The 14,745-nt window shown below is 37.9% G+C and overlaps 1 protein-coding gene across 2 annotated transcripts in view; it reads left to right on the forward strand.

Annotated features, from left to right (window-relative positions):
- The window catches only part of CSMD1 (CUB and Sushi multiple domains 1), a 1,831,060-nt gene that overhangs the window by 1,453,487 nt on the left and 362,828 nt on the right, over nucleotides 1–14,745 (forward strand). For both annotated transcript variants that reach the window (XM_070598372.1, XM_070598373.1), the window contains exons 16-18: nucleotides 1,389–1,527; nucleotides 4,853–5,040; nucleotides 12,763–12,951. In XM_070598372.1, coding sequence (XP_070454473.1) covers nucleotides 1,389–1,527; nucleotides 4,853–5,040; nucleotides 12,763–12,951 — 516 coding nt within the window. The remainder of the gene's footprint in view (nucleotides 1–1,388; nucleotides 1,528–4,852; nucleotides 5,041–12,762; nucleotides 12,952–14,745) is intronic.

Consider the following 14,745-nt stretch of genomic DNA (forward strand, 5'->3'; position numbering starts at 1 on the left):
CTTATATATTTCTAACTACAGACATAATTCATACCTATTGCAGCTTGTTTGGAAAAGAAACTATATCAGGAAAAACACATGCTCCACAAAGCAATCACATTGTTATCCACTATTAACATGTTTTTAAATTTCCATCACTAGTTTTTTTGTAGTAAAATTTTTCTCATTAACTTTAGATTATACTATATGTACAATTTTGTATCCTGCTTTAAAAAATATAATATTCTATTGCAAAGATTTTCTCCTAGTAACAAAATTTCAAAACATTACCTCAGATGTATTTGTGACATTCCAATATGTGGTCACTTCTTTTCTTAATTTTTAACTTTTTTTTCTCTTTTATTTTCTATTATAAGTGAAGCTACTATGATTACTTCTATAGATTTCTCTTTGTCAGATTTTTTTTTCTAGTACCAAAGTCTAGATAAAATTTTATAAAATTTTTCAACATTTTAATGCCTATTGCTATTTTTCCGTAAAAGACATATCTTTTAAGAAATGATATATATTTTTTAACTGGGAACATTTTTGTATATTTTATTTGATATACATATATTCACAAGATGATTACAAAGATGGCAAAGAACTTTGAGAAAAAATAGATAAAATCTGAAAAAATATGTGGCTAGGCAGAAACATGTTAAATATCGACATGCTATTTAAAAATTCCTGTGGATTATACAGAAATGCAGAATCACTTTTCCTGCACAGCAGGCACATCCCTCCAGAGTCCTTTTCTTCTTTGTAACTGTGGACCATTGCTTATTGCAGAGCATGTCAAAGGGAATGATGCAGACTAAATCTATGTTTATTGAATTTGTTTGAAAATTTTGCTTTGTTTTCTAACATTCGCCAATTTTGTATGATGTATGTGGCAAATTATTTCAAGAAAATGAACACAACTCAAAGTGGATAAACACGCACATATATCATTAAAACATATTTCTCTGCATACACACACACAAGCATACACACCACAGAATATTTCAATTTTAGACGTCAGGTAATTTTAAGTTTGCTAAGCAGTAGGTGATTGTTCAGTTCTGAAAGTGTAAAATATGAGTAGCAATAGTGTTAACGCCTCATGAATTTGTTGTGCCAATTGAATGTGATAATTCATGGAAGTCATTTAGCACAGAGCGCCCACTTACACCTTACCTTTAGGAGGTGAAAAGAACTTTGCTGTGAGTTGATGATAAATGCCCAGATGTGGAATATGTATGCTCTGCTTTCAATGAACTTACTTAGGGATAAGTTGTGCTAGAATACTTGAAAACATTGAATCCATGAACACAGAAGAACAAATTTCTGCTGTAATTGGCGTGTCACTGTGGTACAACTTAATATATTTAGTTTGAACTACTGATATCCTGTGCATCATCTTTCAGCCCCGTGTGGTGGACATCTGACAGCTTCTAGCGGAGTCATTTTGCCTCCCGGATGGCCAGGATATTATAAAGATTCTTTAAACTGTGAATGGATAATTGAAGCAAAACCAGGACACTCTATCAAAATAACTTTTGATAGGTAAGGAAAACCGTTTTGTTTCTTAATTTGGACCTAATGACCCGTGCATGTGCAATGGTTTTATTGAAATCGATCTTCAAACTTAGAAATATGACAGTTCTTCATTGGTTCCCCCAAAGGAGTTCATTTAAAAAGAAACAAGCACTTGCTCAGTAAGTTTTCTTCTTGAGTTTTATCCTCTAAGTTCACAGTTAAGGCACCTCTGAAGACTTGATTGAAGGCGACGTGGTCCTGGATGACCATTTCCCAGGGCTCACGGTGGCTGGCCCTTGAGTCCCACTCTGGATTTTGGAGCTTTGGATGGAATCCATTCTGCTTTTTGTTTGGTTGAACACGGAAGCCCCTTTGGTCCCTTAGCTCCCTTCTGGAACAGTGCAGGAAAACAGCTCTCCCAGTCTTGTGATGGCCATTGGTAACTGACGGGTGACTTTAAGTTGCAGACCTGGCTATGGAGTGTGTATCACAGATTAATTACTTGTGAGTGGTTCTATCAGTGGAATGTTCTTCGGCTTAGCTATTTGAGAATGTATTTGATGATCTAAAACAGATGACCATGCTTTTTGAATTGTCCATAGCAAAACATTTTTCCATTTGCCTCAACAATGACATGAATTTGATTATTAAAAACCAAGAATGTTTTGGAATGAACTATGTGTTTTAAAATATAAGGAAGCATCGTTGTTTAGCGCTTCAAGCTTAGTCTCTGAGCAACATAGGGCTTTCTCTAACAATGACCTTCTGCTTGATTAGATTGAGTTTAGGGTTTTGACATTTAGAATATTATAATGTCTCAAGACACATGAACATTCTTATATTATTCTTCTTTCTGTTTTTCACTAATTTTCTAATAGCCAATGATAGCATCCATACAGAAAAACTTTTTAATGGGAGTTACATTATCTCTTAGTAATTATTTGCATTTGAAATTATTATTCATTTTATTACTTATCTTTGATAGAATCATAATGATCTCCAGTAGAACAATCTCTCAGAAGAAAAGAAAAATTTTCATTTATATCTTCATTATATTGGAGAATGGATCTTTGTGTATAATCTTAATCATTGGGAAATTAACTCTACAAATATTCACTAAATTGTTTGGTTTCTTACTAATTTTCCACTTTGTAGTATTGAGAGGGAAAAGAGCAGAAGCACATTTTGATTCCCAGCAGGCACATCAAATTTAGATTATTTGGTAAAAATAGTGATTTTACATTCTGGTTTGGCACAATTTATTAGCACTCCATTTTCAGTTGCCTGAACAAAGATATTCACATGATTTTTTTCATTCTTGTCTTTTCAATATTATTGAACTGTGGTATTTGCTGAATTCCATTTGTAAGTACGAACATTTCTGATATTTTCAGACATTTGTGATTTAACACAACTCTTTGAAGGTTAATTACATAGTGCAATATTAGTTTATACCTTAAGCTGTGGGCTCATATCCTAATAAGGGATGTGTTTGTACGGACAATTTTAAATGTCATACTGATGTTATTGTTATACAATGTGTGTTAGGTTGCCTAATAATGAAAAGTGTTCAGATTTTTCTCTTTCTGAGGTTTTCCTGGAAATTTTCCACTGTTGAAGTGTACAGGCTGTTAGTCCTAGCTGTCACTAAAGAAAGAAGATGTGAAAACTTTAGTGCAAATATTTCAAATGAGATTTATTTCACGCTTACCTAGACTTCTTGAATTTGACCTCAGACTACTGAAAAACATAGGATCTTTTTCTCTTTTTTTGTTGAATTATACTTGAGATACAACTTTTTATTAGTTTCAAATGTACAATACAATGATTTGACATTTGTATATATTGCAAAATGATTGCCACACTAAGTCAATTTACCATCTATCACCATATAACGTTACAACACTTTTTTTTCTTGTGATGAGAACTTTTAAGGTTTAGGTTTTTAGCCATTAAAGTTTGCAATACAATATCAGTGACTATAGTCCCCATGCTATAAATTACATCCTTATGACTATTGATTTTATAACTAGAAGTTTGTACCTGCTGATCCCTTTGACCCATTTTACCCACCCCTGAACCCCCCTCCATTCTGGCAACCACCAGTCTGTTTTCTGAATCTATGAGTTTGGTTTTGTTTAGTGGAATATAAAGCTGCACTGACACCAAAGGCCCAGCCCGTGGCCGTATGCTGGCCTAGCCACATAACGCACCAATTGTTTGAATTCCTCTTTATGGAAGATCCGGGATCAGGGGACTATGCTAAGGTGGTTGCAAGGACATATCATTATTGTGCATTTGCACTAAGAGGGGGCTCTATGACTTAATGGTAAACAGGGCAGAGCAGAGCCCTTTGGTTTCAGCATCTTTTTTTGTAGTTCTATGCCGTGAAGCTAAGATAGCTTGCTCGCTCTCTCCCCCTCTCTCCTTCCCGATTAGCAATATTGGATGCAAAGCATGGGGGTAAGGTGCAAGCTTCCGTGGAATTCTTTGTCTGAAAGCCACTGAGTGCCTCCCAGGCTCACGATGCATAAGCTGCTCCCTGGGAGCACAGGCGGACGCTTGGAAACCGGGTTAGCTCTTTGAGGACTAGACGGGCCCATTTAGAATATTATCTCAGTGCCTGGAATGGTACCCTCATTGCCTCCAAGAGGACCCAAGTGGCTGCAACTGGATATAAATGGAACATGGGGCCAGATTCTCTGGAAGCATCATGTCCTTGGAAGAAAAGTTCAGCACTTTCCGGAAGCCATTCTCACTTTTTCAAATCACTGATGTAGCTTTTAGTTTCTGAAGCAGCAATGTGCTACATGCCCTTCTATGTCCTGAAAGAGTTAATGCAACTTAAAAAGACAAAGGAGGTTTTTTTTGTGAAAGGTATTTTAAGTATTGTCATATATTTTGAATTACCCCCTTTCTTTAAGAGATCATTTCACTTCACTTATGCTCATTTTAAGATATCCATAATCATGTTATACAGGATGATGAAAAGTAATTTGAAAATGCATAATGATCGAGTTTTCACTAATTGGTGATTTTTTTATTTACTTAGGCCTTTCTTTCTTTCTGAAAGCTAATCTGGTTCACAGCATTTTCATTTTAGAGCTGAATGACTGCCCTCTTTTGTGTTTGTGATGTTACAGGATAAAGTACTCAATAGGAATACTCCTAGAAAAAAGTGCTATCCTTCACTATTATAGGTATCCAAGTTTTTAATAAGTATATATAACTGTAAATATTTTATTTCTATTGCTACCCATGGGCTTTAGTTAATGAATGAAGATGTTATGGGAAGATCTGTAAGTTAATGTGGCTTTGCATTTCTTTTCTATCTGGGTACGTGTCACCGCAGATTTCAGACCGAAGTCAATTATGACACACTGGAAGTCAGAGACGGGCCGGCCAGCTCGTCCCCGCTGATCGGCGAGTACCACGGCACGCAAGCCCCGCAGTTCCTCATCAGCACGGGGAACTTCATGTACCTGCTCTTCACCACGGACAACAGCCGCTCCAGCATTGGCTTCCTCATTCACTACGAGAGTAAGTCAGCGTCCGCATCTCCAGGGACGTGGTGGGGCGGGCGGGTGTCGGCTCAGGACACAGGTGCTCATTTCCGAGCGTGCAGAGAGGCGCACCGACGGATGGATCCTGACTGCCTTTGTGCACAGTGCATTGCACCGCCGCGAGAACTTCCTGTTATTAATGAGAGAGCGTGTTGGGGATTTTTGCTTTAAAGCTGAAAAAGACATGCTAGTTTATTATAAAGTAAAATAACGAAATAATTAAAACAATGAAATGTGTTCATTTAATATGTGATGTAGTAATAAATTTCTGCTATTAAAAAGTGTACCTATTGGCCAAAGGACCTATAGGATAGAGGACTAAAATTATATATCCTGAGCCATATATATATAATTCATATATATATATATATATTTTTGTTTTTTGATGAGGAAGATTGGCCCTGAGCTCACATCTGTTGCCAGTCTTCCTCTTTTTGCTTGAGGAAGATTTTTGCTGAGCTAACAGCTCTGCCAATCGTCCGCTATTTCGTATGTGGGATGCCACCACATCATGGCTTGATGAGCCGTGTGTAGGTCCACGCCCAAGATCTGAACCTGTGAACCCTGGGCTGCCGAAGCAGAACACACGTACTTAACCACTAGGCAACCAGGAGGCCTCCATCCTGAGCAACATAAATATATATATATATGTGTGTGTATATATATATATACACATATATATATATTTTAAATATTGGCCCTGAGCTAACATCTGTTGCCAATCTTCTTTTTTTTCTTCTTCTTCTTCTTCTTCTCCCCAAAGCCCCCCAGTACATAGCTGTATATTCAAATTGTAGGTCCTTCCAGCTCTGTCATGTGGGACACCCCCTCAGCATGGCCTGATGAACAGTACTAGGTCTGTGCCCAGGATCCGAACTGGCGAAACCCTGGGCCGCTGAAGCAGAGTGTGTGAACTTAACCACTACACCACTGGGCTGGCCCCCTGGGCAATATTTTCTACTAGAAATATATGGTTAGGACACTTGTGGTGCTTATCTATCAGTCCATATAGACAAGTTTCACCAGGTAAAGAGCATATGACTGAGAGAGGAGAAGGAATTAAAACCCAGCCAAATTTTGATAAATGACAAATAACTATGAATCTTAAAAATTGTTAAAAATATTGAAGAACAATTGTTGGAAATATTTAAACACAATTGCTAAAATATTATAATGCAGTGTATTTTGCAAGGCAGCCCAATATCAAGTATTCCTTCCCATTTTTGTTTCTGTAAGTTCAAATTTGGCTCTTAGGCTTTCTAGCTTGTGAAATTAGGATTTCAAATCATTACATTATTTTACAGTACTATTTATGCAAATATACTTCTGGAGTATAGCTGAGGGAGATTCATCCTCAGAATAAATTTTAACACCAGTCAATTAAAAATAACAGCAATTATTCTTTTCTTTGAAAACGCTTCACTTTCAGAGTAGAATGGAAGAAGGTGGACGAGTGAAGTTCACCTTCAGATCTGAAGGAATAAAAGTCTTATTTTGCAGGACTTCTGTGGCTGTCCTTTATCAGAATCTTTTCCCAAAATAAACAAAACGAAGTTTCAATGTTATTGTAAAAATATATGCTTACATACACCCACACATATAATTTTACAAATGCGCAAACAAGGTCATATCTCACGTGCTGGATTTGTGTGTGTGTGTGTGTGTAAGGAAGATTAGACCTGAGCTAACATCTTGTGCCAATCTTCTTCTCTTTTGTGTGGGACGCCACCACGGCATGGCTGACAAGCGGTGCTAGGTCCATGCCTGGGATCCAAACCTGCAAACCCTGGGCTGCTAAAGCAGAGCAGGTGAACTTAACCACTATGCCACCAGGCTGGCCACTAACACACTGGATTTTTAGTCAATATTTCTTTTCTTTTTCTTGCCTTTCTTTCCTCCACATCACCTCCTACTACCTATGTAAAGCTCTGCCCAAACCTTTCCAATGAACTCAAATTAATAACTTGTGTTTAATTCTGTTTTACATGCTCATGAGTATAATTACATGCAAACATATATATATATGTGCATATACACATATAAAGTTGTGTGTACTTTCTTATTAAAAGACGGAATTATATTCTACTTATCCTGATAGCAAGAGAATTGATTATTAATGATTTAAAGAGTAATTTCAATTGAATTCAGTTATTAGTTTGGCTTCATAAACATGTAGCATTTATTTCAAAGTAACATATTTTTTAAGCTTGAAGTACAATTTAAGAACCAGGAAATTTTATTTTTCGGCTGTTTTTAATACCTCTTTATCCCTTTGTTCTGGAGTAAAGATGTATGCACGTTACAATCATCTGAGTCTGTAAAACTCCATTGATCAGCTTAGTGCTCTGTTCTCTCCACCTCACCTCCCACTGGTTTTGAGACTAGAATTGCTTGGCCTTTGAAGATATAGTTGGATGAAACTTAAGAGAATTGGTGTTTTCAGGCACTGGTAAATAGTCGAATAGAGTCTTTCTGTCTTCTCTTGTCTCTCTCTTATTCATGTACCCATGGGTGATTCTGCCCATTACCAGTACCCTTTGAAGAAATGTGTTCAAAGCCCATATGCAGACAGTAGAAACTAATCTCCATTGCTCATCTAAATCATTTACATAAATGAGGTGCTTTTATTCTTTCTTTCTTAAAAATCAAAGAATGATAGAAAGTCAGTTCACAAGTTCCTATTTAGCTTGTCATCCTCACTAATATAATAATTTAATTTAATAGGCAGCTACTTCTAACAATAATCTTTATAATCTTAAAAGAGTGGCTGGATTGTGGTTCAGGGTTCTTGTGATTTATCCTGTACTTGAAAGTAGACCTGAGCCCTTGGAAGGCTTGCTTCCCTAACCCGGAGCGACCCCTCGAGAACAATACTTTTTGCAACTTTTCTTTCTTCCTTCAATAAAAAGAAGATGAAAACAATTACCAAGCTGGTGCATTTGTAGTGGAGTGATAATTGTGTGCATGTCAGAAATTCCACATCCCCTGGAGTCGAGAATTCCTGCTCCTTCCTACTTCATTGGAAAAGTGGGGAGCTGTAGTCATTGATGAGGGCAGAGCCCTCCACAGGTGACAGGATGGGCAAGATGTCGTCACAGCATCAACCCTCCTAGAAGGGACAGTGGTCTCAACATTCACCCACATTCATACTGTGAACCCCTAGTGGTCCCTCCAGAAGTCTCCATACATTTTTTGTGCATCCTTCTGGGTGAAAGCATTGAAAGTATACTGGGAAAATATTACTGGGAAGGATGTCACACTGAAGCTTGACTTGTTATCACCTCAGTGTATTTACTGATCATTGTGTATTTTACGAGAAAGGAAGGAAAGTCATTTTTACAAGAAAATGAGGCAGGAAAGGCCTGGGATCTTTAACACAGTGGTTGTCAGCTGGGGTTGTAATTACCGGCTTTAAAACTATGCAGATGCCAGAAGGCCAGCTCAGATGTTCTAGGCTGCTGCCTCTGCGAGTGGTATCAAGACCTAAGTACTTTTCGAGAGCTCCCTGACCACTCACATGGTCATCCCTGTTTAGAGAGCATGCTGAACAGTTTTTCTCAAACATTACTGTGCATTAATATTCACCTGGGGGTTTTAGTAAAATGCAGACTCCTAAACTCAGATCTGGACATTGTAATTCAGTACATCTGTTGGGCAGGCCTGAATTCTGAATTTCTGATCGAGTCCTCAAAGGGCTTCTGAAGGAGGTGGCTTGCAGGTGCCAGTGGCTGTCAAAGACAGCTCAGGTAGGCCATGACAAATGTAGGCCTGACACGTGGGTACCAGGTGGACAGAGAGCCTGCAGGCATGTGCGGGAGAACATAGAGTGATGAAGGACCTAGGGAGAAAGGCAGAGATGGGTGAGGAGACAAACGTGGAGAACGCACATATTCCAACCCCTTTACGATTTTGACCATTTCTAGAACCCTTTGAGGAAATATGTTCAGAAGCAAATATGCAAGCATATGATCGACATTGTAAAACATCCTTGCTTTAAAAGACTGTTAATGACTCCACTTCATGCCCAGATGAGCACGTGAAAATCTATGTTTAGAGCATTTCTTACAACTGTTTTCAAAAGTATATTTTTAATAATATTTCAAGAAAGAAGCAAGATTGCATACGTGTAAATGTATATATCCTACAACTCAATTCATGTACAATTCATATGCAATTTTTAAAAATTTGCAATGGTCAAAGGACTAAGTTTTGTTAAGTGACTGTGTGCAGATTAGTTTCCTGAGATTCAGTGACTTTTTTTATGATTAAAAAGGGAGGCCAGTCAAGATGTAATGCTAATAGTTGCAATACAATTGGAAAAATGGATGCAACACACACACGAGAGAGAGTGAGAGAAGAGAGAAAAATAGACAAAGACTTAGGTTTGAAGCTCAGTAAATAATATGATGTGAGCAATTTACTTAGTCTCTTGGTCTATTTCCTCATCTGTAAAATGGGATTGTAACTGCTATTTCAAACCCTTTTGGAGGCTGTGTAAAGTGATTAAGCTAAAGCTGGCAGATAAAAGATTTTACTCAGGGAATATCTACTCCCTTCTTCAGATTGGAACTTTTGTAAGAATAGATAGCCGAACAGAACTTCACTTATGTCAAATATACATTAATATAATCTGCACATGGAGCTTTGCAAAGTAATCATCTTCCTTTATTCACAAAACAGCAAATTTATTCAGTCACTTATTTGACAGAGGCCAAATGAAATGAAGTATATTTATAATATTAGCATCAAAAAGCTCATAGTGGCATTAAGTTTCAAGTAAGAAACACTTGGAGCAGCATCTGGATGTACTTAGAGCTTCAATAAAACCTGTTGCTCCACCTTTTTCTTTGTGTCTTTGTGGCTGGAGACAAGAAGGGGAAAGATGCTCTAAACGGTACTCTGAAACTCTTTGTTGGGCCTTCCCTTCAAAGTGCTGAGTGCCTGTCCCCACAGTCTGATTTTAGATTCTCCGAAAGGTCTCGTCCCTTTAAACCACTTCCCTTCCTTTATGGTTCCATGCCCTTTCCTCCTGTCATCGTTTCCTGGTTCCTATATATGGCGTGTTTCAGGTGAATTGACCACCAAATCTATTGCACTTCTACCGCTCAACATTTATCCTCGCATGTAATAAAAATCCTCAGGTAATCTGTAATGCTAAGGAGCACAATATCTGCACATTTCATAACTCAATATTTTTGCCCATTTTTTGTAAAACTGATTGAAGGATTAAACAATAGAATATAGTTGATACTAACCAGCAGTTATGACTTTAACACTTTTATTTATTCTTTAGTTCACTTTCACATGTAAAGAATCCTAAATTTAAATTTGTATATTTAGATTTCCTCTCATATTTTTCTCTTTTTTCCATACAAATTTTATGGGTGAAAAAGTTTGCTTACCATTTACAGATTTCATTATGGATACTATTGAATAATGTTAATACATGATTCTCACATTGTCTAAAATAATATTTCCTACTTTTGTTATTCACAGCAGTGCAGTGAGTATAGTGTAGTTTAGTGATCATGGGAAGTCATTTGATAAAATGGAATAATTTAGTTAATTGGTTTTTCAGGAACCTAGAGACTAAACCATTTCTTTGGCAAAGCTTCTTCTTTTGAGAGAACTGTTACATTGATCTTGATGCTACAAAACCAATCAGCCAATCTTATGCACCCACTGTACACTGGTACTATACACACTGTACAGATGCTGCATACGATCTTTGGGGTGTTATGAAAGAGGTCATAGACACTGCCTTAGAGTACGAATGCCCGTGTGTGCATGTGTGTGCATGTGTGTGTGTGTGTGTGTGTGTGTGTGTGGGAGAGAGAGACAGGAGCAGTGCAGATGATGAATTTGGGGACAAGCAATGCCCGTGTTGCTTTGGCAGAATCTGCCTCCTGCATGGATGGAAGGTGTGCTTGCATCTGTTGTTTAGGACAATAGACATGCTGTTTTTTATGAAATGAGAATGACCATTTAAGAAAAATTTCTTGGGAAAAATGATGCTCTATTTTTTTCGCATTGGTACTTTTTCTTTTCATTGTTTTATTTTTTTTCCTTTGGAAACCTCACTGTGATAGTCTTTTCTATTGTTTTTTACCCATTGTTAACCAAACTGTGAGGTTGAGGGCAGAGACCTGGAGAGTGCAAAGTCTGTCTACTACATTCTGCTACATTCTACAGGGAAAGGAGACAATTTAGAGCTGGCAAGAGAAAGAGGCACAGAGGGTAGAGTCCAGAAATGGGTCTAGCCTCAAAGCTTCTAGCCGTCTTCTTGCCGTGGAGTCATGAATGGTGTCACCTCCCCTCAGCCATCATGTGTGACCGTATACTGTCAACCTGGAAAGCTTACCTGAGCTTCCCTGGCCAGAGATTTTGTTGGTGTTTCATTGCACAGGCATCATTGATTGAATCATTGCCCACATGGTTGAACTCAGTCTTCACGTGCCTCCTCCCTGTAGGTTAGAGTGAAATCATGTTGCCTCAGGGGCCCACCCCCAGCTACTGGTGAATATAAACTGTCAGGTGTGGTCCACGGCCCCCTTATGAATAACGAAGACGCTCCCGCCACTCAGGAAATCCCAAGGGCTTAGAGGTGATCCCCCAGGAGCTGGATCGCTCCTTGAAATCACATTCCTTACTACACATTTTTGAACAGTGGCTCAGCTGTCCTGCTTATGTGCCTATTCCTATTGAAACACGTTTTACTGTACTAATGAAGAAATATTATCAGTTATTATTTATTTTAAAAAGTCACCCCTTAGTTGTTTTGCATGGTAAAATATAAGCAATGATCAGAAATGTTATTTGAAAGATCATTTTGGGACTGAAGAGTCTGAATGTTGATAAAAATTTACAATTTTTGATTAATATTTCCCATCATAATTGTAATATTCTGAAACGTATGGAGAGAGTTATGATAGCAATAGCAAAGTCTTTTTTATTTCTTTGTATTCATAAACATTATAATCATATCCTCTTCTTTTATTCCCATTTCCCTTATCTTTTAAAATATATATTATTCTAGACAGAAGAGAAATGTGGGAGATGGAGAAAGAAACTCTTATAATGACGTGATCATAATTACTTGACTTTATATAGCACTTCACTTTTTTAACATCTTTTGGCATAGGCTAATTGTAGCCATCTCAAAAGTGGCTGACTTAAGTGCAAATTTTTAAAAAATGTATAGATTTATGGAATGCAATTTTAGAAAATCAACTCCAGTGCAGTTTTCATTTGCATTATATGTGTATGGGCTTGGGTATGTGTATGCATATATATCACAGTTGAAGTATGACTACCAAAATCCAATTGGAACATAAAATATAGAAAGGAGAAGGAGGGGGAAAGGGATGGAGGCAGAAAATGGAAAGGTTTAGACTTCCTTTAGCACAGTTCATTGGCTTTCAGATGAAGAAAGGTAAAATTCAGAGAGGTCAATGAAGCGTTCAAGGTCGTACCTTAGATCATCTGGCCAACAGTGTAACAATACACATCTCTACAGAAAAACAGACTCGCAAATTTGAAAATGAATGCTTTTTATATGAATGAATTGTTGACTTCACTTGCATAATTTTCCAGTTCTGATAATGTCTGGGAATATGTTATATATACTTTGGCACAAATATTTTTTTCTTTTCTACAAACCAGAAAAGTCCTTCTATAATGTATTTTTCTGTGCATCTAGGTGTGACTCTAGAGTCAGACTCTTGCCTCGATCCGGGGATCCCTGTAAATGGTCGGCGGCATGGCAGTAACTTTGGCATCCGATCTACAGTGACTTTTAGCTGTGATCCAGGATACACACTAAGCGATGATGAGCCACTTGTCTGTGAGAGGAACCATCAGTGGAACCACGCGTTACCCAGCTGTGATGGTAGGTACAGCCCAAGGAAGCAGTAAATCATAAAAGAGTGCAAAGTCATGCCAATATGAAATGGTGTGGGTGGTATGTGTATTTTACGAGGTGGTATAATAGGAATAAAGTGGGATTTCTATTTGAAAGCTTGTACACCTTAAAAATATTATTGCTGTTTAACACTTGAAGTTTACCTGGGAAATTTTCTCTATTAGGTAGAGCATCTGTTTAGAAATGAAGAATAAAACATTGTGGGCTGTCCTTCAACTTTATCTCCAAACACACAATCTCATAGAGCTTATTTATACACATAACCTTATACATAGCATTTCTCGAAGGCAGCATGTGGCACCACAGAGTGAATGTGCGTATTCTACATTGTCAGCCCTGATTTTCCTCTGACCCAGGTCTGAGTGTCAGACGGCTTCTTCTAGGTCTGCACAGCCTGCCTGAGTTCCCTCAGACTCTTCCTCTCTGGCGGAGCTCTCTTCCCAGGAACACTGATTGTCGGGGAGTTCCCCGGAGGTCCCCAAGTGGGCTTTTGTGCTACCAGCCAGCCACTCCCCCTGCCCTGCACAGATATATATATATATTATATATATATATATATTATATATACAAATTTCCATTTTAAGTACTTTTTTATAAGCATTTCCATTTGAACATGATATATGCATTCATTAAACACCTTGACTTCTTTTAAATGATATACCAAAAATAACAGGGATTATGGGACAATTATGCTGCAGACCACTCAAAATCTTTGACCTTTGTCATGATAGTATTAATCTAAATGATAACTGGTACTTTGAGAGAGTGCCTGCCAAGTGTAGGGGGCAGCACATAGTGGCTGAAGGGCTTCTCAAGAAGTATGAAAAATCCACGAGACCAGTAGAGTGAGAATGCTGGCTTCGGGCAGTAGCGGATGGCAGACAAGCTCAGCATCTGTAAAGCCATCGTTTAAGAGGCACAGAGGGAGGCAACCTGACCTGGACCATGAGCTGAACAAGGCAAGGTGGAGTCCAGCTGGGAGAGGCTCCTAGGTACACATGGATCTGAAAGAGCTCCTTTTTTGTGCTGAATACGAGCTGAGGCATTTTTCTTTTCCTGTTATAGGTTATAATTCTACTATATCAACTCCACTTGCCTAGGGAAAATGTTGCAAGCACCCACATAATTTTCACATGATGCTAACACCATTTTTCTTTTTAACAATCTCAAATAAGCTGTTTATATAGAAACATGTACTGTATCAGGATAGACTAGAAATTTAGAGGATTGGCAAAAATCTATATTCTTAATTCCTCCTAAATTTCAGTAAAAATAAGTAGTCCCCCTTTATCCATGATTTTGCTTTCTGCAGTTTCAGTTACCCAAACTCAACCATGATCCAAAAATATAAGGGAAAATTCCAGAAATAAACAATTTGAAAGTTTTAAATCACTTGCCGTTCTGAGTAATGTGATGAAATCTCCCTCTGTCCGGCTCCATCCCACCCAGAATGTTAATCATACCTTTGTCCTGAGGATCCATGTCATAGATGCCACCTGCCCGTTAGTCACTTACTAGCTGTCTAGGTTATTAGATTGACTGTTGGGGCATCGCAGTGTTTGTGTTCAAGCAACCCTTACTTTCCTTAATGATGGCCTCAAAGCACAAGGGCAGTGATGCTGGCAATTCGGATAGGCCAAAGAGAAGTTATTCCTGTTAATCTCTTACTGTGCTTAACTTATAAGTTAAACTTTATCATAGGTGTGCATGTACAGGAAAAAACATAGTACATATAGGGTTCAGTACTAAGGGAGGTTTCAG

This window comes from Equus przewalskii, chromosome 28 (assembly GCF_037783145.1).
Source record: "Equus przewalskii isolate Varuska chromosome 28, EquPr2, whole genome shotgun sequence".
Lineage (NCBI taxonomy): Eukaryota > Metazoa > Chordata > Mammalia > Perissodactyla > Equidae > Equus > Equus przewalskii.